This window comes from Notolepis coatsorum (assembly GCF_963971535.1).
Source record: "Notolepis coatsorum genome assembly, chromosome: 4".
NCBI classification, from domain to species: domain Eukaryota; kingdom Metazoa; phylum Chordata; class Actinopteri; order Aulopiformes; family Paralepididae; genus Notolepis; species Notolepis coatsorum.
Genome location: NC_140168.1, coordinates 22002064 through 22026462, shown reverse-complemented (window position 1 = coordinate 22026462; position 24399 = coordinate 22002064). Strand labels below are relative to the sequence as shown.

Genomic DNA, 24399 nt, shown 5'->3' with positions numbered 1-24399 from the left:
GTTAAACAGAGATCCTAACTAAATATATACATACGAGGGGGAGGAAACTGTACATTAGGAGGAGGTGGGTGGGAGGGGGGGTTTGGACATTTACGGGCGGCAGTTTCTAATTGCAGCCTCCCGTAGGTGCTCTTTGAGGTCGTCCGTGGCCGAGTGAGTGAGTGAGTGAGTGAGTGAGTGAGTGAGTGAGTGAGTGAGTGAGTGAGTGAGTGAGTGAGTGAGTGAGTGAGTGAGTGAGTGAGTGAGTGGATGAGTGACCACAATTTGCCATCGACGGCTGTCTTCCATGCCGTGGGGAAAAAGGAGAGACGTTTTTAGCTCGTCACAGAGAGTCACACTCAGTATGGAGGCAAGCGGCTAAACACCAAGTTTAAATCTAGCTGCAAGAACCACCAGGGAGGGACCAGTTATTAGGGCTATGATTCCATCATCAAAACCATTATCCATATGGCGGTTAGGTGGTCGAGCGGAGATTGCGTTCGTCACCAGCCCCGGAGCTGTGAGCTTGATTCGCCTGTTCGAATCCAGCTCACAGCTCCGGGGTTGTCACCAGCTTGGCTGGCCGTCTGCACTGATACAATTGGCTGTATCAGAGGGTGGGAGAAGCTGGCGGGGTGGGTCCGGGTCGTTGTAAACAGCGACTCCTACAGTTCGGTCGGGGCACCTGCTAAGCACGGATTGGACGTGAGGGGGATAGTGTGGTCCTCCCACTATCGGAGTGTGTCGGAGGAAGCACGTGGTAGCCTCCACTCTCCCAGATGATCTGACTGTGGGGGGTAAGTGCGCAGCGACCAGGAAGGGACTGGGAATTGGCATACGACTAACATTGGGATGGGAGAAAATCGGAGGAAAATGGAGGGGGAAAAAGACCAAAAAAAAAAAAACCATTATCCATGCAGCAGCAGCACAATGTTTTCTTTTGATCCCATTCGATACATTGTGATTTAAAAAGGTGCTATAGATACAATTGTTATGTAGACAAATCGTTAAACATCCACAGCTTTTAGAAAAGTGTAGAATACAATAATTGCTTACACCCCCCCCCCCCCCCCCCCGCCCCCCCAAAGAAAATATTAATGAATGAATCTATAATTTTTTATATTTTGGCGGGTCCAAAATGTATGTTGTTATTTACATGTTGCGTGCATGTATCCCCCCCTCCCTACTTCCCATTTCCCCACATGGAATGCCGACATGCTGCTGCTCTAGTGGCTCAATTATCTCAAGTTATCCATCAAATCTTCTTTACACAATAATTCCCTGCATAATAATAATAATAATATGCATTGTTGTTAAGACTTCATGGTTAAAACTGAGGCAATTCATAGTGTTCTCATGACATCTTCCCAACAGATATGGCTCAATGCCACAGCTCAGAGGCCACTAGGGATGGAATGGAACATGACAAATCGGGGCACCTAGAGACCGTCTGGTTCACTTTGGTACCGAGGAACCCTTTGCTGTAGTCCAATACATCACTCCTGGGGCATGTATGGAGTGCCTTTGTTTGTATAACTGGCCTTTGACTATTTGACAATGGCTCAGGACGGAGGTAGAGCAGTCGTCTGGTAATTCTCGGTTCAATTCCCGCTCCTCCCAGGCGGCTTGTCGAAGTGTCCTGCTTGAGCAAGACACTTAACCCCCCCAACTGCTTCCGATGATGGCACCTTAAATGGTCGCCTCCGCAGTCGGTGTGTGAATGTGCGAGTGAACGGGGTAAAATGTGAAGAACAAATTGTAAAGCGCTTTGGATAAAAGCTGCTATATAAATGCACCATTTACCATTTCCATTTACTGTCACACGACACTAAGAACAAGGAATAGTACGTTCAGTTCACATTAGTAATTCATGCCAGCTGCATTTAGTGTAAAGCCAACACCGCAAGCGGGACCTTTTTAGTTTGTCCAGGCGAGGCGGTCAGTGCAGCTGTCTGGGAGACAGCTATTAGGCTACTGGTAACGTTAAGTGGACAAGACCAGCTGTATCACATAATATTCTCCAGCATTGTTTAAGTCTGCTGTTTGGGTGCATTATAGATTTAGTTTTGTCTAGATAGAGAAGGATTAAACAGTGGGCAGAGTGTGAGAATTGCGCACAATTGAGAGATGTACCTGCACCCTGAGAGAGGGAACTGCGCCCTGAGAGAGAGGTTTTCCCCGGGTGGGAGGTTCAAAGGGTCAAAGTGGGTATAGAACAGGAGGGAAGACTTGTCAAGTTTTAAACTGTGGATACCAAACAGAGAAGGTAAAGATGAATTTGAACTGTTGGGTCAGTAATCCAGAACTATTTTATTGCACTGTAAAATATATATCTTTTTTAATCTATTCTATTCTACAATTTTATTGCACTGCACTATTTCACAATTTTATCTTACTATTTTTATTATTGTCTATTTAAAACTTAATCAAACCATAAACAAGGTGGCCTGTTGAGATGTTAGATGCTAATGTGAAAAACTGTGATTTTATATGTCTGCACTTTTATGTCTGTCTTTTTTCTGTTGTGAAGCACTTTGAGCTGCAGTTTCTATATGAAAGGTGCTATACAAATAAAGTTTATTATTATTAGGGATGCACGATAATTATCGGGTCGATAATTATCGGGCCGATATCAGCAATTATGACATCGTCCCGATAAACCCGATAACATTATTGATAGCTCCGATAATATATTATTTTGTTAAAAGAAATCCGGTGTGGGTAGATTCGGATGAAGGGCGTTTGTTTTTACTTTAGCCTCCTCCCGTTTTGCCAGTACTGTGGTACGACTGATAGCGTGTGGTTTAGGAATAGGAAGAGGGAGTTTTTCACAAATCCAGCGCTCCCTTTCTCATGCCTGGCTGTGACGTAGCCACTGTAACTTTCAGAAGCAGCACAGATAGTAAACAAACATGGCGTCGTCGGTAGTGTGGGACTTTTTCAAAGTTTCAGAGGAAAACAGTTCGCTTGCTATTTGTAACAAATGCAGAAGTTCCATGAGGAGGGAAAGGGGCAACAAGCTATAACACATCCAACCTAATAAGTCACCTGAAACATCACCACCGCTACGATGGTGTATTAAAATCCGACGACGGCGCGCGAGCAGCTAAAGGCTAAGCTGCTGCGAATCCAAAGCCAGCTGCAAAGGAACCAGCGCGGCTTGTACCTATTGACGAGGCGTTTGCAAAATTAAAGACGTTTGACAGAGATGATTTGTTTGGTTTATTTAATTCTTTTTGAGGCGTGCTGTCCTATAAATGCCAAGTAATAGTTGTTTCATGGACCAAGACCACAACAGTCTCCTCTCCTATAGCGTCAAATATCTGCTGACAAAGCACAATACCTGTTGGTTTTTAGTTCACTCATTGTTCAGGGAAACACATTGTTAATGACATTGACGGATTGTGAATTTTGTGATTGACTCAAATTATATATCCAGACTGGCAGCGCAGACTATCACTGGGAGAGTGTAACATGTGGAAGGTCACACTACCTCCCTCCAGATCCTTCCCTCGCTGTGCAGGCGCCCCGACCGAACTGTAGGAGTCGCTGTTTATCGATATAAATAATGGTAAAATTGTTATTTAAAAATGTGCCCCTAAAAAATATGTTTTGCCCCTAAATTTCTCATTTAGGGGCAAGTGTGCCCCTAGTGAAAAAGCTTAGCGTACAGCCCTGCCCGAGTGAGAAGGTTTCTCAGACACGCACCCTTATTATAGCCACCTATAATGAACAGATAATTGACAATAAACAAAAAGGATTTTGTATTATCAAATACGGTTTGAATTAGCAATGGAATTTTTTTTGTGAACAGTTCCACCCCTAGTGGATCAGCGATGGGCTTTTACACATCAGGGTTCCCACAGACATTGCACTATTTTTTCATTTTTAAAAGGGCATTTAAAAATGATCCAATTTACTTTTAAATGCGTTTTCTTTTCTTTTTTTGGAAGAAAATTAGATCCAATAATTATGGTTTAAAACCAATTTCCGACAATTAGTTACACTTTAGATAAAAATATATATTTCTTGATTCAGAACAATTGTATCATGGATGAACAAAACTTTCAATGCAAATGGTTGATTTGAATTCCAAGGACTTTTTAAGCACCTTGTTAAAAAATGGGCTGTGTTAACTCAATGGGCGCCAATCACGAGATAAGTCGGGTTATCTCTAGGGATGCACGATATTGATTTTTTGATACCGATATCGATAACTTTATGCTCCTCAGGCCGATAACCGATATCGATAACCGATATTTATTGTATTATAATCTTTTTTCTTAATGTATATATTATTTTTTTTATCAATTTTTTTTTTCAACATGAAACAAAACATATCACAATACAATAATAATACATAAAAAGACTTCCCAGGACAATAACTTAACACCAACTTAAATGTGACCTAACCAGACAACAGAAACAAAAGCCAAGACAACAGTATTGACTGATAAAGTGACCATATTTATTTTTCCAAATGAAAATTCACAATCCGTCAACAACTTATAATACATCCAACCTAAGACGCTCGAAGCTTTTTGTTCTTTTTTCAAAGCGGAGCCTTGAAAAAAAGGCTTTGAGTGGACACATCACCACCACAACAAGTCACCTGCAACAAGCTAGAAGCTAGAACCTAGAAGCTAGAAGCTAGAAGCTGCTGTGAATCCAAAGCCAGCTATTGACGAGTCGTTTGCTAAATTAAAGAAGTTTGACAGAAATGACCCAAGGGCTCAAGCCGCTAGCTTTTAAGCAGTCCTTGGTGGTGCAAATTAACCTGGCTACTATGGAGCAATAAGTGACTGCGTTCAACCGAGGGTTGCATCACAGCCATGGAAGGGGCTAGCTTTGCTTAGCTCCTTGCGTCGTCATAGGCTTCTAAGTTAACACAATAACACACCATCGTAGCGGTGGTGATGCCCAGATGACCTGTCAGGCTGGATGTATTACAAGTTGTTGCCCTTTTCCCTCCTTGTGGAACTTCTCCATTGCATTTATTACAAATAGCAAGCGATCTTTTTCCTCTGAAATTCCGAGTACCGACGCGGCCATCTTTGTTTTTAACGTCAGCGCTGATTCAGAAACTTACGTGCCTACGTCACAGCCAAGAAAGGGAGCGCTCGATTTGTGTAAAACGCCCTGTTCTTAAACCACACGCTGTCAGTCGTACCACAGTACTGGCAAAACGGGATGAGCCTACAGTCAAAACAAACGCACTTCATTCCAATTCACCCACACAGCATTTTCTTTTACCAAAAAATATATTATATTATCGGAGCTATTAATAACGTTATCGGGTTTATCGGGATGACGTCATAATTGCTGATATCGGCCCGATAATTATCGTGCATCCCTAGTTATCTCGCCAGCGGTTGAGTGCCAAACCAGAGAAAAGTCGGGTTTTACTTTTGATCCTTTTCCTCTGATCCCCGTTCTAAATCATCATCCGGATCATTCTAGCCGTCCCTGGCTTATTTGTATACGTTGGAATTGCAATGCTGATCGAATATCAGCAGGTGGCAGTATCGCCTACCTTTTGAACTCTGATAGAAAGGCAACAGGAGAGTCAATGAATGCACCGTACTATAGAGACTCGCTCTGGGGGGGAGGAGCTCTTCCAAAGCAATCGCTACCAGATCTGCTCGCCTCAAAACCTAGTGTCCCGTAAACACGTGTAACATTTACATTTAGTCATTTAGCTGACACTTTTATCCAAAGCGACTTACAAGTTCTGTACGACAAGTCATCAGGAAGGGTACAACTCTATCAGCTGAGTAACAATGTTCATCAAAGTGTTGCATGTTACAGTGTAGGTTAGTTTATTAGGACAAGTGCATGACAGTAAGGTTAGATCTTATATATATATATATTTTTTCAGATAATGGTTGAAGAAGTGCGTCTTTAGTCGACAGCAAAATATTGGACGGGATTCGGCTGTCCTAACTGTGTAATTACATATAAACGAGTAATCGCGATCGCCGATGGGCTCATTGGAATTATTCTTTTTGGATTACCTTCTGGCTAAGGTAAGGACCCCCCATGTCTATTTTACCGAACGTGAAACATGTTTACCCAACGATCACAGTGGCTTACTTTACCGGTCATAAACGAGGCTTTTTCTAACGATAGGATTTTCAGGGTAAGACTACTACCTTTGATTTGAGAGTATTTGGGGTTACAGGGAATCAACCAGAACGGTTTGAGCTTATTGCACATAACGTGTTTTATCTCGCGATCTATGGAAAAAGACTGGATTATCTTGGAAATGCGAGATGTTTAACGTGTAATAAACTACAAACTACAGTGTTTTCCATGTTGGACTACAAGTAGTGTCTATAAAATGAGCCACACCATTGTCTCCACAGCTATAATACAGAACACACACAGCTCTGCAAAGATCATGAAATATCACAAAAACAGTCACGAAAAGCTGGCCCATTGACAGCAGAGGCGGGTACACGCTGGCGCTGAAAGAGTTAAGGAATCAGGCATCAACTTTTTATTTTTTTTTCTTTGTAAAAGAAAATCAAGCACTTTAAGCACTTCAAGGACCTTGTGCGAACCCTAACACATGACAAGATCTTTCACCACGAGGAATCGCAGATGAGTCCGTCTGGTCTCCAAACTACGTTTTGTCATGAAATCACACACAAGAGGAATACACTGGAGAAAGCACAAGCAGGGCACGAAATTAACTTTGACTCACCGGCCAATGGCGGGTAGATGGGAAGAATCTACCCGCCAAGCATATTTCTTACCTGCCAAATTTTTTTTGATTAAAAAAATATATATAAATATTTTATATAAAAAAATGTTTTAAATAAAATATATATTATATAATCATACTTGTAGTTGTATTATCTGCGAGACATCGCCACCACGCAATAAGTCAAAATGCTCGCTATCTGCAAACAGCTCCACTGTCTGTGTGTATACTTGAGTAGCCTCCAGCTCCAGCAAGGATTCTCCGGCGCTGCAGCTAGACCCTATATTCAGCTAGACCCTACATTCAGCATGCAAGGATTCTCCGGCGCTGCAGCGGTCATTGTTTAAACAGTAACGGTAGCTCATGGAGGTCCGCTCTAGACTAGAGCAGACTGCCTCTGTGTTGATACGAGCAGAAGCCAATAGTATCCCGCTGCAGGGCTGGGCAGATATGACTCGTTGCCACGTTTTTTCTCAAAATAAGAGTATCATTCATACGAACCGAATGTTGCTAACTGCCGGAGCCATCGATATGACGACTGGAGCTGCGCTTGCGGCGGAAATGAGACCCGCACAGATTTTCAAAATAAGAGTATCATTATGAACTTGATTGATTGATTACACGCCACACGGCGGGCAGACCTCTCAGTGGCACGCACCAAACGTAAAAACTGAGCGCCAATGGCGGGTGGCGGCCTTTAATTTCGCCCCCTAAGCACAAGGTTTTAGCGTTTCCATTTTTCTCTTGTGGAGAACAACGCCAACTTGACAACCACACTAGTAATGGTAATTTCCCAGATATCTGCCCATCCCCTTTTTAAAATGTCCCTAAAATCCTTAATGAATGACAATTAATAGACACCAATAACACGACTGGGTCATCAAATAATTATCTTGTTCCAATTCAGACATGACAGCTGAAAGCTTTTCGAGTTTATTTCATTCTGTTTGCGGTCCCTCACTAGTCAATGTAACTAAACAGCAGAATGGTCTCTCTCTCGTGTCTTGCCTTCTCATTGGCTGTAGCATTGCCTGTCCCCGACAAGGTCCAAATATTTAGCCTGCTAGATGTGGGGCGACAGTGGCTCAGGAGGTAGAGCGGTCGTCTGAAGATTCCCGATTCGATTCCCACTGCTCCCGGGCGGGCAGCGTGACGAAGTGTCCTTGAGAAAGTCACTTAACCTCTTAAGCCCGATCAGTACCGGGCCAAGATTTATTTCACGTCACAAATAGATCAATACAGTCCGTATTAAGTGATGTTGCTTTTCTTTTTCAAATGTAGCCAAGAGTAAAGACCCTAACCCTATCAAAACAGCAGTCAAAGTGTAAATTTTCTGCGCTATGCATCGGAAACCAGATGATTTAGACACAAGGACATGATGCCATCATGAAACCGTTATAGTCCTAAGAAAGAGGAGACCCAGGGGAGAAAACGAATAATAATAATTTATATTCTCCTTTGGTTCATTACAATTTACTCAAGCATAGTAACAGACACAATATTTCTGACACTGGGAATACATTCCCTGACGTCCATAGATGTCCCTAGATACCAAGAACATGCAAATAGACCTTGTAGAAGTGGAGCAATCTTCCATTTACTTGGGTATATGTACCTTTAGGCAGATTTTCTGAAAGGATAACCCCTAACTAGGGGTGGACGGTATGGTCTAAAATTTATATCACGGTATAATTTGAAGCATAGACGGTAACGGTATATATCACGGTATCATCGTTTTTGATTAAATTTTTTTTTTAATTTTATATAATTTTTTTTTTTTTTATATAAAATATATATATTATATAATTAGACTTGTACTTGTATTATCTGCGAGACATCGCCACCACGCAACAAGCTCCACTGTCTGTGTGTACATTAGTAGCCTCTAGCTACGGCCAGGATTCTCCGGAGCTGCAGCTGGACCTATACTCGAGTAGCCTCGAGCTACGGCCAGGATTCACCGGCGCTGCAGCTGGGCCCTAGTATTGGTATAACGTTAAATCACATTCACAAGCCCTCAGCTCGAATACGCATCGAATCAGTGTTATAAGACATTGATATCAGGAGCTATCTGTAGCTACTGCTAGCCGGATATATAACGTTAATACAACGCCTCAGTGAATTATTTAGTTCAATGGGACATTTCGTTTTGAACGGTGAACTAACTTGTGTTAACGTGAGCTAACGGCTAACGGAGCTATCATACACGTCTACTCTCTACTAGACTTGATGGAGCGTTTGTTGATGTCAGGAGCTATCGTTAGCTGGCCGACTAGATACCGTTCGGTTAGACAATGCCTCATCATGTATTAAACTAAAAGTGAATAGTTGACTGGGTCATTTTGTAACGGTAGCTAAGCTAACGTTAGCTCAGGGAGACGTCCCGTCCCACTAGACACTACTAGTAGACCCGTGTTTACATGCGTGCGGGAGGGGCTGGCACGCCCACTGCGCGAAGCCTCCTAAATAACTTTTTCCAGTTCGCACATATCTATTATCTATGACTAATTCTATCTATTTTTAGGGGCAAATGCGAGTGAAATAGTCGCGCTGTGGTTACATGACGTCATTGCTATTTTAGAGCTGCACTACCGGTTACACGGTATAGGCAAAATCCATACCGTAGAGCAAATTCATACCGTTTATACCGTATACCGTTTATACCGTCCACCCCTACCCCTAACTGCTTCCGATGCATGGTTGCCTCCGCCGTCGGTGTGTGAATATGAGGAACAAAAAAATGCACCATATACAATGCACCATTTATATATCCGTCGGCGTCTGCAACACATCGACGAGTTACGCCCCGAACTCACTGCTCACGAACGAATTTCACGTGCGGCTCCCTCGCGGGATCGCGCGCCCGGCCTGGCACACTGGACCTACGACTTGAGCGTGCGGAAGCGCACCGAGGAAGGCATATTTACATTGGGACAGCTGTAAATGCCTAGTCTATATGCGAAGTCAGTCATTTTAGAATGATGATCAGTGTGACTGTACTCCTGAAAGAGCAGCGTGTAGCCCCAGCAGCAGCAAGAGCTTATTATTATTATTATTATTATTATTATTATTATGCAACATTGTAATAGTTATAGGTATAAACAAACATACAGACAAACATTCAAGACGTTTATTTGCAGATACAGACACAGCTGGTTGAACAACATCTATATCTGTGGTAATAATGCAGATATTCAATTGTATTTCTGTGACAATGCGCGTGGCGCGCCGCCTCAAATAGGATCGAGGCGAAAAAATAGCTTGCCGCTCGCCGGCCACTCGGGAGGCGCGCTCCCGCTCGCGGCCAGTGTGCCTACTATCGTCCGTTAACATGGGAGCGGAAGTGAAGAGGCAGCCGCCCGTCCGTCCGTCCGTGTTCGTTCGTGAGCAGTGAGTTCGGGCCGTTACTCGGTTTGCGCCTTGGGAACATTTCACACACGGCAATCGAGCGCCGACGTGCGCGCGCCGAGCAAACAGAGTTGCCTCTGATTCGGGGCTTCTCGTCGGGGATCTCCAAAGAGCCGTCGACGAGCACAAATCAGGGCCATGCCGGTGTAAATGGTCAATTCATTCACTCACACACCGACGGCGGAGGCAACCATGCAAGGTGCCGACCTGCTCATCGGGGGAGCAATTAGGGGTTAAGTGTCTTGCTCAAGAACACTTTGGACACGCTGCCCAGGAGGAGCGGGAATCGAACCGGGAACCCCCGGATTACCAAACGACTGCTCTAACTCCCAAGACACTGTCGCCTGGTGTAGTCTGAACTTGAAATCACCCACTTGCAGAGCAAGATGTCTGCAATGGAACACTATGAACAGTATTTACTCTATATTTACTGATTAGCACACAATGCCAGAAATAACACATTCAAAACCCAGACAACAAAGGGAAATCGATTATCGAATCGTTTGCGTCAATGTTAAATTGCAAAAGCTAAAAACGGCGATCCCCTAATAAAAAAATCGAGAAACAAAATAGATTCGGGCACACGTTGACATTTATAGACTGTTCCTCGCAAAGCGTTTCCCCCGTTAGCCGCACCCTCTCTCCGGCACGCGGTGAAGCGGCGGCCTTGTGAACCCGCAGACTGACACACACACACATACACTCTTGATTGATCCACGAGTCTGGCCCCTGACCTAGATGGGTCAACAAGGGGCTAGTGAAACAATGACCTCCAATTAACCACCACCCTGCAGCCCGCCCCACCCATGCCGCGCTCTGGCCCTAGACAAAGAACAAGCGCCTCTCAGACAGACCATATGGGGGAGGGGGGGGGGGGGGGGGGGCAGGCTGGGATTACCGTTACACACATCATAAAACACTCCACACACACACACTCCTCATGCACAGTTCTTCTCCCTGCACACAGTCGGACACAGAACCCATCTAACATAGCGTTGTGTACCATCCCCCACCTTCACACGTCTCGTGTAAAAGGTAAATTAGGACCGAAGATCAGACTAGCTCGGGTGAATAAATGGTAAAAAGGTGCATTTTATATAGTGCTTTCATCCAAAGCGCTTTACAATTTGTTCCTCACATTCACCCACACATCCGACGCCGGAGGCGACCATGCAAGGTGCCGACCTGCACATGGGGAGCAATTAGGGGTTTAAGTGTGTCTTGCTCAAGGGGACACATCGACACGCTGCCCGGGGGGGCGGGGCGGGAATCGAACCATGGGAACCTTCCGACTACCAGACGACTGCTCTACCTCCTCCTGAGCCACTGTCGCCCCGACGACGTGAACCCAACAGTGGCCCGCTAGTACGTCCCCGACCGCCACACCTCAACAACACCCAGATCTCATCTCGTCTGCTTGGCGGCCGTGTTGCTAGTATGAATACTACCCACACCCGTCGGTTCTTGTGATGATGGTAAATGTGCAAACGGCTCGCTTTGCTCTACCGTCTGACTGTACGACTAATTGAACATGTAAGAGCGCCGACGCGTCTTTCTCCATTCAAGATCCCGTCAGAATCAGAATTCCACTCGTACAGGAAAAATGCACGGCGTACAGGAAAAGGGGAGCTGGATAAAGTCTTGGGAGAGAGGCTAGTAGCTGCTGATGTTGACAAGAGTGACTGCATGCTATGGAAGGAGGGGGGGGTGGCTACGCTGCTTTAACACTTTCACAGGTTAACCCTTTCATTGCCACACTACAGAAGGTTAACCCTTTATTATCACACTACCGACGGTAACCGTCGGTAGTGTGATAGTAAAGGGTTAACCTTCTGTAGTGTGGCAGTGAAAGGGTTAATGCTTTTGTCAACCGACAGCGAGGCGGCGGCTACGGGGGTCCTCGACTCCACGCACCACCAACACGCTCCAGTTAGCAAGTGAAGCGCGAGAGAGAGCGCGGACAATCAGGAGGACCCTCCTTGTAGCTTCCCAACAACACCCTCCTCCTCCTCCTCCTCATCACCATGCCCTCATACAGCCCGGCCACAAAACACCCCTGGTACCCCCCCACATCGCCTGCCTGTTTCTCCCACTCCTGGCCTCCAGCTAGCCAAAGCAACAGGAGCAGTAACAACAGCCTCAGGGTGGGAAATGGCCGTGTATGCGTGTGACTGTGTGTAGCATGCACGTAAAGATAATGCAGTGTTGTGTGTGTGTGTGTGTTAGGGCTGCACAATTAATAGATTTTTAATCAAAATCGCGATTTCGAATGATGCAATTATCAAATCGCAAAAAAATAAAAAAATCTTTTTTAACCAGGAAGTCCCATTGAGATACAAGATCGGTTTGGGAGAGGGAGGTAAGGGGTTTTAGATTGTGTGTTGTGAAGTTTAGACTTCAGAGAGGGAGAGTAAAGTACAGAGAAAAAGGTACCGTTGGGTAACGGTATCGATTCCCAGGTAAAAATAAACATTTTCAGGCTCGGTGTCCCGAACAGACCCACCGCGTAGGCCAGATGCAAGCCGCATTTTACAATAAACCTCTGTGGGGCTGCTTATATATATTTTTTTTATTATAATCGCAAATGTAATCGCAATCATAATATCTGTCCGAAAAATCGCAATTAGATTATTTCCCAAAATCGTGCAGCCCTAGTGTGCGTGCGTGTGTAAACATGCATGTGCATTCAGCTCCTAGTGGCGTTGAGGGCTCATGCACGCACTGGAGGCCATGGACTTCCTCTTCCACTTTCACCAAAAACAGAACTGTCCCTATATATAGCCTTCTCAGCTGCCACCAGCATGGTGGTGAGAGAGGGTGTGTGACTGTGTGTGTGCAGGGTTCCTAAATTAAATTTTTGGCTTACCTGCCAAGGTGGCTGCCTGGTAGATGAAAGAATTTACCGGCCAGACAGATTTTTTACCAGACAGAAATAATAATGAATTGACCCAAAATATACATGCATTTTATTTTATTTACATTATCAAGATGGATATCATCATCCAAGATTACATTCAGATACACAATAAAATACTAAGAGGATAAGAAAGATTGAAATTCTATTGAAGTTGAGGAAAAACCCGACTAAAAGACCAATGCATGAAGCAATGAATTAGGCCTAATGAAGGAAAATAAAAGAGTATAACTGATGGCTTCCAAGATAGCCAAGTTGAAGTATCCAAATAGTTTCGGTCAGCCCCCAAATTAATCAGACTGTGTGTTTGTGGACCAAATGTCCAATAGTGTTGGAGCCAGCTGTGTTTGTTGACAGACTCAGTTACAAGCTAAATAGGCAATTTAAGCGATCAAACACAATAATAACATTCCTTGTTATTCTCTCCCCCTCTCCCTCCCAGTCTCCCTGTGAGTGGACGTCCCTTGGTGATGCGATCCTCTCTACGCCGCCCCCATACCTCAAATGGATCCGTTATCAGCTCTATTTTCAATCTTTCAAAATGTTCTTACCCCAGTTGCTATTGCATGTACTTGTTTCATTACACATATATCTACATGATTACCAACCGCGTCGCCTGTTTTACTGCAACACTACCATCACCGACATCCAAGTAGGGAGATCGCCCCCCTTGAAAGGTCCTTCTAAGGTTTCTCTCCTCCACATTGCCTGTGGTGCTTTTTTCCTATTGCTAGGTTTTTAGTGGGTTTTTCCTTACCTCCGCGTGGGGTATGTCTGGGGAGTGTTGCATTCATTCATTCATTTATTTATTTTACATTTTATTTTGGATTTCATGGTGTTTTTGTTTTTTGTTCTCGATTTACTGTGATGTTTCTTCTCGACTCGTTTAAAGAAGACGTGTCCGGCCCATGGGGGGGGGGGGGGGGGGCATTAACGTGTGTCGTCGGGCCTTACAAATACATTTGATTGCTTCCGCCTGCCCTGCACAGATTCACTCGCAAAAACTCAGCTCCTCCAGGACTTTATGATTAAACATTTATAATACCGGTACTTGAGTTTTCAAGTGTTGTGTGTGAAAGGGCACTAAAGTAAACTATGTAAAACTTTAAGTTTACCGGACAGAATGGCAGGTGGTCTCCATAATTTACTCAATAAATACTACATTTACCCACATTTGGTGCCTGGCAGTTGTTAATTCTGGCCCCTGTGTGTGTGTGCGTGTGTGTGTGTCTGTGCGTGCACCAACATGGAATGCCAGGACCCATTCCTTCGCCACAACCCTCACAGTCTCCTCCCCACAGTATGTATATATTCTCTCCCCACCGTATCTATATTTTTTCTCCCACCGACCAACCCCCTCCTAATGTACAGTCTCCTCCCCATCATATTGTATATATTCTCCGTTAGGATCTATGGGTAACAGTACTGTATATTTGCACAAATGTAACAGTACTATATAACTGTATGTCATGTATGTCCCTATGCCATTAATGTCATGATGTCATGCATGTTGGGTACCGTAATTCCTCTAATAGTAACCGGGTCTCAAATACAAGCCGGGTCTCTATTAATGGCCGGGTGCGCTCTTGAGCTAAGCAATTATAAGCCGGCCTCCTAATACAAGCCGGGTTACTAATATACTGAGCTGCATACTGAGCTAGTTACTTGATTTCACTTTGAAAACGTTGAAATGACCAGTGACCACCTGTAATTGCACTGTTTACTATTTCATACAGTACTTGGTTTCAATAAATGAACCCAGTACATTTTACTGGGTTCAAACTGACACAAAATGTTGATTTATTCATTATGATCCGTTTGAAAATTTTAAATATAGGCCTCCCTCTTATACAGGCCTCCTCCTAATACAAGCCTGGTACCCGCTACAGTTGAAACAAATACAAGCCGGGGTTACTATTAGAGGAATTACGGTATGTCATAAATGTCATGAATTGAAAATGGGGGACCCTGATGAAACAAGACAAAAGTCTTTCTCTGGTCTGCATCCCCTTAACAATTGTGTGTATTGAGCCGTACTGTATTGTACCCATTCTGCAATCTGTTAAATAAAGTTTTCATTCATTCATTCATTCATTCATTCATTCCCTCAGAATGGACAGACTCACTGGGCTGAGTCCCCCCGGGTCTTTCATCTCTGGCTTCAAGACTGCCGCTGCTCCACGTCACAACACCCGCTAGAAGAGAGAGAGAGACAAGACCGTTCATTGTTTACTTCAATCAATGGTCAAACAAAAACACACACAGCCAAATGAGGCAGAGCACTGACACAATATTGTCCAAAATCTCTGAATAAAAATTAAACCTATAGCAGACGGTGCATCCGCAATTACTATATCATGAACATCGAGTATATGTTGACACAGACCAGCGCGGACCTTCAATGACATGCAATGTAATTGACGCTGCTAACTAAGCTAACTAAGTTATCCCAAAACTAGCGTTAGCCGCTAACCCTGGAAAAGCTCAAAGCGGACTCCACGATAACAGTTCCATTCGTGAGGAAGGGCGGGGGGGGGGGGGGGGGGGGGGGCTTGACAAGAGATTAAAAGATAACTTCATATTTATTAGCTATTCGTTTCTTTATATCGGGCATCCAGTTTCCATCTCCGTGTGTTCAACTGTTCATGTGTTGACGTTCGAGTGTGACGTCAACGGCAGCTTAGGCGCTCAAAACGCAAACTTAAAAACAAAACCCAGGGGGGTGGGGCTGGCTCTCTCGCGCTCTCCCTCTACGTTCAATGATTTAAAGTAGCCAAACGTTACAGTATAAATACTAACTGGATAGTTGATGATAAACATTTAATTTCATTATCTGAAATATTCTAAAATCATTAAGTCTGCTATAAGCCATTATCCCTTTGTGTGTGATTATTATTTTCTCACAGTAGTGTATATGCGTGTGTGTGTGTGTTTGGCTAAAGTGGATAGAAAACACAGTACTGTGCAAAAGTCTTAGGCACCAAAGAGTTTTTATATAAATTGTCTTAGATGTAAATAAAAAAAACATTTTTTAAATGTAATTAGTGTGTCAGTAGACTACTCGTAGTACATTTTCATTTAATAATTTTTTTAAAGCATCTTCATGGTTTAATAGTGCAAACATGTGTTGCAGGGACTATTATAATCATAATATTGGCGTGACTGTAGGCATCAAAGGGTTAAATCAAGCATTTTTAAGTGCTTTAGAGGAAATGTCAAAATATCACGAGATTCGCAATATATATTGTGTATCGTGATATGGCCAAAAAATATCGCAATATCATTTAGAGGCCATATCGCCCAGCCCTACCTCCAATCACAACTGAGATAGGTCCATCCTATCCGTGTTCATGTCCTGAATGTGACCCGCCTTTCTAACCGGGATGCCAATCACATGATACGACTTCTGGACATCATTAGCCTAATATTCTCTAATAACATCCAAGCTACTGCTTATTTTAGACATCATAATTTCATATAAATCGCACTAGGATATATAACAACTAGGGATGCACCGAATGGGAAATTCTTAGCCGAAACAGATACCGAAAATAGGAAACAGTTGGCCGAAAACCGAATGCCGAAAATGATAGAAATATATATATATAATGTATATATATTTTTTCAGCTACCTGATTATGACAAAAGACATGATTATGGCAAAACTTAAATTAAAAATATTAATAATCACTATTATGGGTCCATAAAACATTTATTCAGCACTTTTGAATGCATACATTAATTCCAGACTGACTGCTGAAAGATAGTACAATTTAAACATTTTCTCTTTGCATACAACAAAATGTGCATTAAAGTCAAGTGCATTTTCTTTTCTCTGTAGGATAACTACAGCAAACTAAGTGCATTCAGAACAAAGCCAATGTGCTTTAAAAAACTGCATAAAGATCTGCACACATGAGGGGGATAATAGCTTATAGCAGACTTAATGATGTTACTGTAGTGGCTACAGTAAGCATTTTATATAAAAGTACTGTATTTTTGTATGACAACTAATAAAGAAACTTGAACTACTGTCATAATTCACAGCGTTCTAGCCTACATGGAAGGACTGTTGTATTTACTACATCTCCCGTGACTATTAGCGGGGGGTGGCGTAGCTTTAACACTTTGAGTGCCACTCACGGCTTATCGTGTTTACGATAGTTACGTTGAAAGCCACTCACGAGATTTCTCTGAATTTTTTTTTTCTTTTTTTTTCTTTCCATCTGAAATCATATTGCATCACGCGAGCCTACCCTAGCCTACCCAAGGGCCGCCGGCGATCAGATGTGAAAAAAGCGCCCCCTATCGTCTCCCAGATGACATCAGGGATTTTGGAATGGACTCAATGAAAATGGATGGGGGGAAAAAAATATTCCAGTCCACATTTTCCAGTCCACTGATGCAGCCGGGGTTACCAGAGTTCATTCTGGATCCTCTGAGCGCCGCGGATCATGAGTTCTACTGTATACACGTTAGATCTATACACTTATCGATTTTTTCGAATGGTGATCAGGAATTGGAATATACCAGTTGGATATCATCTGATGTCAGGTAAGGAATCTATGTTATCAGTGTTAGGATAATCAGACTCGTTTTGATGAAGATATAAGCTTTTTTCTGATATGTGCTCCAGCGGTTTCACTGTAAAATCCATGAGGAAATGAAAACGGCTATTATCAGCGCGCGCCTCGAATGTGCCTGCGTGCATGTATACTATTGATCATCTAGCGTTTATTTGAAAACGATTCATAAATGGGCCGACAAATATCAACGTTCTGGAATATTCCAGTAAAAGGCGATTATCACAGAATGGGCTGTTTTTTTACCTCAAAACGGGTGCTTTTCAAAATGCTCTCAAATGGAAATGAAGCGATAAAAAACCAATCTGCCTTGACAGCACTGACTGGAAAATGATTCTTTAATAAGCGACGGGCAGATTAGACACAGCCATAATATAAAACATAGATTAGGCGATATTAACGTTAACATTGGCGCCGATGGTGGCATTCAATCACTAAGTCGTGCGGACCGGAAGCCTTGTTAGCTAGCTTAACGCTAACTTTAATTAAAAAGGTTTTTAACCGCGACGGGCATATAGTAATGGTGAGGATATAAAGCATGTTAAAGACGCAAAAACATCCCTGTTCTTTGACATTCAGTGATATATTTTCGGTGCTAAAACCCTTTCGGCCGAAAGCTGAAAGAGCCTTTTTGACCATTTTCGGGCGATAATTATCGGCGGCCGAATATTCGGTGCATCCCTAATAACAACTATGCAATATTGGGTAAAACCTGGGTTAATAAGAGCCATGTGTGTGAGTTATGGGTAAGCACAGGGGAGGAAATTAGGCCATTTGACTCGCCAAATGAGTATTCTTTATGTTTGGCGAGTGATTCATGAAGAGCACTCGCCACACTGGCGAGTAGTAAACAAAACTAAAAAAATAATTTTGCAATCTGCTGATTCGCTCACTGGCACAAGCCGAACTCTGACTCCCCCCTTATGATTCCTCCCATTTGCGCCTCATAATAATCCATAACCAATGAACATCATCGTTGCGCTCCAAGCTCCTCCAATGAACACTCATTTTCTAGAAGATGCCGCCCATCTAGGGGAAGTGGACAGACCACTGTGGCCCTACAGACTCCTGTCACCGGCTTGACAACGTAGACAAAAACACATCAGTGGATGAAAATAATTGCATGTAGAGTCGTCGCTTTCGGATATAAGTGCGGTCTGTCTGACATGGGGGCGAACAACAGCACGCGACGCGTCTCCTTCGAGTCGGATGAGAATGACAAGTGGGCGTGAGGCTAACGATTCAACCAGCATTAGCCGGCTAGCTACCTAGCATGTAACAAGCTACCATAACGCGCGTTCAACATAGTGGACTATACTGAGCGGCCTTGCTTAAATGCAGCCGAGTGACATTTTATTATTACCGAATTATTACCGGGTGTCCCCCCATATCACCACTCGCCCATATGCCCTTCACAACGGTGATGTTGTCATACTGGTCATTCAGAATACACCTGCTGAACCCCTAGCGTTGTCATGAGATTCGATTCCAATGTATTGTCATCATACAGCACAAGTACAGTACAACCAGAATACGTTTGGCATCCAACCAGAGTGCAAATATAACAGTCAAGTTCAAGTTGTTTTATTTAGCTATTACATTGGTGAAATGCTTGGTTCTTTCACTGCCCAGCCCAGCCCAACCCAGTCCAACCTAGACCAGCCCAACTTTCCCTGACCAACCCAGTCCAGTCCAGCATCTTTCACTGCCCAGTTCAGCCCAACCCAGTCCAGAATAGTTCCCTCTTTCATGTTAATATGTGATATCCTAATATTTTGAAGTGTAGAGACGGTGTGCTTAATATAAGTTTTATGCTAATATTGTGAAGAGTAGAGACACTTTAAAATATTTATTACCATAAAACATTAATAAGAGTAGAGAGACACGGTGTGATTATTACTATGATTGAAAATCAATTTAGACGAAGACATACAAAGAAGTAATTATCACAATTAGAATTAGCGCGATTTATTTATGGCTGGTAAAAAATCAGTTTGGCTGGTAAAAAAAATCATATACTCGCCAGTTGGCTGGTAAGCCAAAAAGTTAGTTTCCTCCCCTGGAAGCATAACCATTTAATTTTGATAAACTCTGCGAATACCGAATAGCTTGCCGAAAAAGCTGGTACATATAAGCATCTCTTAATTCATTGACCAGTTATCAGATTTGTTTAAATACAGACTCAGTTTTACTCAAGAACTTTGTGAATTGGAAGACGCACCAAAGAATTAAATATACGAGCAATAAAAAGTTGTATTAAGCAGCAAAGATTACTAGTGGGCTTATAGGGGTATGTGGGCTTAAATGGTATGCTACCTCATAACCAATTGTTCCAGATTAACCACAGCATCCTGCAACAAAGCCTTCATCTAAAATCAGCCAACAGAAACTAACACATTGCAAAACATATTCCTTCATAATTCTCCTTTTCCTGAGTTAACCCTTTCACTACCACAGGGTTAACCCTTTCACAACCACACTACAGAAGGTCAACCCTTTCACTACCACTACAGATGGTTAACCGTCTAGTGGGGTAGTGAAAGGTTAACCTTCTGTAGTGTGGCAGTGAAGGGGTTAAGAGGTAGCGCTGCATCTTCTTCGACAGCCATCAGCTAAAGAGGAAGTGGCCACTGACGGCACAGGAAACGGCACACGTACCGAGAAGACGAGAAACATGTTCATTCAATCTATCGTCTTCAGTTCTGCCTGGCTACAGTTTAGGTCAGCAGGACACCAACACCATAACATTGGCTATGCTCACTATATGGCTTGGGTGAACAACGGAAGTAGTCAGCGAATGTTGGCTTGCTGTATTACCGTTGGAAAAGGAAGCTACAAAACAGATCCCGAGTTCCCCTTCAAACTAACTGACGTGGGTTGAGCCGGCTGGGCATGCGAAGCCTCCTAGTCGGGGTGGGGAAACCCACGAGTCTGCACCACCTTAGCCCCTTTCGTGACTGCGATGTGCAAGCCAGGGGCTTTTGAATACGCAGTCACTTATAGCTCCCTAGTAGCCAGGTTAATTTGGACCACCAAGCACTGCTTAAAATGCGCTGTGATCACAGCGCAGGCGCACCAGGCAGCCAAATACGGAAATACAGCCGTTTTGAGCAGTGTTGACCAGTTTATAAAAATGATTTAAAATGTTTATTAGCAACGCCGAGCTTTCAAACCCCACTGTGTGTGTGTGTGTGTGTGAGAATAAAAAAGCTAATTGAACGCTGGGTACCTTTGAAATTTATATCCGATATATTTCAGACCCACGCCAAGCTTTTAAGCAGTGCTTGGTGGTCCAAATTAACCTGGCTACTAGGGAGCTATAAGTGACTGCGTATTCAAAAGCCCCTGGCTTGCACATCGCAGTCACGAAAGGGGCTAGCACCACCTGTGACCGGTCGCAAGTCACCCACCCACCCGTCACTATACGAGGCAAAAATAGACGTTTGAATAGAGTAGATCTCATTGATTTGAAGATCACCATGCTGAGCAGCATGTGGCACCGACACATTTTTTTTAAACAAACCACAAAACCAGAATTCACCAGGATGTGGCTGCCGTTAATCGACTCGGCAGACTTAACATGTGAAAGAGGATAATGGCCGTGGTGATGACTCACAGAGGCTAACGGCTCTGAGCACTTGCAGAATGCACCCACCTACTCTCACACAAACACATGCGCACTCTTTCATGCACACACACCTGCAAATCACCTGGATTAGGCTACTTCAGAATACCCCGGACGAGTGGGGAAAGAAGAGGCCCATCACTTGAGGCTCATCAGTCATTCGCGACACAGAAATATCCACAACTTGAGTGAGTGGAGTAGCCTACAAACATGTCAAATCCCCCATAAAACGGCTCACTAAAATACACAAATTAAATGGGGGGGGGGGGGGGGGGGGGGGGGAATGGTTATTGCTAACTATTCTTGGGGCGGTCCATTCCTTCAGGTCAGGAGGTGCATGCGTTTTTTTCTGAAGACACCCCCAGAACTGAACTGTAGGAGGGCCCCCCACATTGTTGGAACCGTAATGACACAAGACATCCAGCTGCCCGCGTCGCCTCATCTCCTCGCAGCGCAAACACAGAGGAGCAGTGTTTTAAGGTACGGTGCCCACGCGTTGGATGGGTGAGCACTGAGCAGTAGATGCGTCAAGAGGAATGTGATGAAAGGGAAAAAGGACAGATCCAAGAACATCTCCTGTGAAACGTGTTGTGTGTCAACGCATGGGTGGATGGAGTTCTCCCCGCCGACCCTTTTGCCTCATGGAGCATATTATCTATTTAAAAACCAGGGTGGAGTCGGTTTTAAATGGCTGAATTTGCAGCAAAGCAAAACTAATTCCCCCCCTGGGAATGATTTCATTGTCCTACAATCACAAGCCTAAGTTATTGCAGCTGATGCGTGGATAATATATATATATATAGTCAGTCAGTAAAACGGAATTGACTGTCTAATCTTCTCTGTCCTGTAAATTATTAAAATATGGCAATAAACTGAACAAGATGCTGCATTTAAAAAAGAAGTGCTCCACAAAGACAAATAAAACGAATTAAATCAGCAAAAAATGAGAATGACATTTGTTTTTTTATATATATATATAAAGGTATATTACTCCATTCTCCATATTGTGGGTTTGGGGGGATAGCTAGCTATTTGAGGCCCGGACGCATTGTGTGTGTGGCTTATAGCATCAGTCTTTTTTTAGCCTCTGTGTTTTACAAGAGCCACTGCGTCGCTGCATAAATGCCTTTGTTATCAATATCTGGAACATGACTAATATGGAGGTGGTCTAACAGGTCCGATCGATAAGAAAGAAACGCCATTATATTCTCCAGGCAAAGCTCGATCCCCGGTGTGAGCTACTATAGAGGCGCATGATTGCTTCCCAAGGAGAGGAGGCGACGTAAACCAATGACAGCAAAAATAATACTGAAATGAATTATGTTATGGAAAATGTTAAAAGGACAAAAGATGAGCCGTTGTATAAATCATGTGTATAGATAACATTCCCATCACAATTAACAGTGTGTCAAATAAATAGAAGTTTCATGTTTTGTCAAGTCTATACGCGTTTAGGCCAAGTAAGAAGAACGTATGGCTTTCCGAAATGTGTGTTAGCTTTTTTATTATTATTATTATTATTATTAAATCATTTTCATAGCTTTCCATTTTTACGCCGGACACACATCCACCAGGCGGGTCGAGAGAGACTACTACCAATGGTGACCTGTATATAGATCATGTTTTTGCCTCTTTTCAGCAATTATCAGAGAAATATTCAATCCATAGCAGACAGTTCTTTTGGTATCTACAGATTCGTAGCCGTTTGTAGCATTATTAACCCACGGTTTCTAATGACGATCACGCAATTATAGCTACAAGAAAACACACGACATTTCATTGTAATAAATGTATGATGAAGAGGGTGGACACGTTACACGGTGTGGGTCATTATCTACTTGATATCAAAGCGAAATAGCCATCGATTTGTTATGAAACCGTCACATTCATAAATAAACACGCTTCAACCATAAACACACACAACACGACGCGGAAGGAAGATCCGACAGTTAAATCCCCCCCAACACAACACAATGAACACCTCCCCCATGTTGTGTTATTATTATATAACCTATAATGACAGCAAAAATAATACTGAAATGAATTAACAACAGTGTGTCAAAGAAGCATAAATAAATAGAAGTTTCATGTTTGGTCGAGTCTATAATACGCGTTTTAGGCCAAGTAAGAAGAAGAACGTATGGCTTTCCCAAAATGTGGGTTCGCTTCTTTCTTTATGAAATCATTTTCATAGCTTTTCCATTTTGACGCCGGACACACAGAGGCGGGTCGAGACGAGATACTACTAATTATTAGGCTACGGGAGTGTGGCGGATAATAATATACACGCTTGTCTTCGGTGTAAATAATGGAGTTGGGCCTCGTCTCTCTCTCTCTCTCTGTGTGAGCTGCTCTCGTCTCAGTTTGTTTCCCCCCGTGCTGCCGAGTAGGGGATATCTGCAGAGCCGCAAGCCCCAACGTCTGCACAGAGTACAAGCCCCGAAGCCCCGCCTAGACGTTGGGCTTGCGGCTCTGCAGATATCCCCTATTGGTTGCTGCTGCCTGGCTGCCGGTGGAGGCCTCGCGCTGGGACCACGGCCCCCAGTGAAGCGATGCATTAGCGCGCGCGTGCTCCAGACCCGGGCAGAGCTCGTGCTCTCTCTCTCTCTCCCTCTCTTACCGGGTCCGAGCGCTTCCATGGCCGAGTCGGGCTCTCTCTCCGTCTCTGTCCCGGCCTGGCGGCTCCGTACCGACACTGAGATTGGGGGCGGTATCGCGAAGCTTAAGGGTGGCTAAATTAAGAAAGAGAGGGGGAATATAAAATGCGACGTAGAGATCTTCTCCAGCGAGCTCGCGGGGGGATGCGTCGTTTGTCTCCTGAGTGATTTAGAGCAAGTCCAGTGGATTTTTTTTAAGTGAGCATGCGCGCTGGGGGGAGGCTCTGTGTGGAACATCTGTGCGCGTGCGCAACATGGCCACACAGGAATTGACAATTGAAAATCTTTGTAAATGATGATAATAAACTAGAAAAGGCATTTTCTGTGGAAAATGTGAGTGTGTTACAAATACATAATAGCTTGTGTCTCTACAATAATTAGTTACAAATACTAATAAATACAGTACAGTTTATTTATTTTGCATTTATTTAAAAAATGTTGGACCTTATGGTGTTTTTGTGTTTTGTTCTTGACTTATTGTGATGTTTCTTCTTGACTTGTTTAAAGAAGACGTGTACGGCCCATGG

The 24399-nt window shown here is 43.5% G+C and overlaps 1 protein-coding gene across 5 annotated transcripts in view; it reads right to left on the bottom strand.

Moving 5' to 3' along the window:
• The window catches only part of ago4 (argonaute RISC component 4), a 101519-nt gene extending 77512 nt beyond the window's left edge, over positions 1-24007 (bottom strand). For 4 of the 5 annotated variants that reach the window (XM_084312618.1, XM_084312619.1, XM_084312620.1 and 1 more), the window contains exons 1-2: positions 23836-24007; positions 15134-15202 (exon numbers count right to left, since the gene is read on the bottom strand). In XM_084312618.1, the coding sequence (XP_084168744.1) occupies positions 15134-15202; positions 23836-23854 (88 nt within the window). In that variant the 5' untranslated portion in view covers positions 23855-24007. Of the gene's footprint in view, positions 1-15129; positions 15203-23835 lie in introns of all 5 variants that reach the window. The other variant, XM_084312622.1, reaches the window with a different exon arrangement.
• Between the last annotated feature and the right edge of the window lie 392 nt (positions 24008-24399).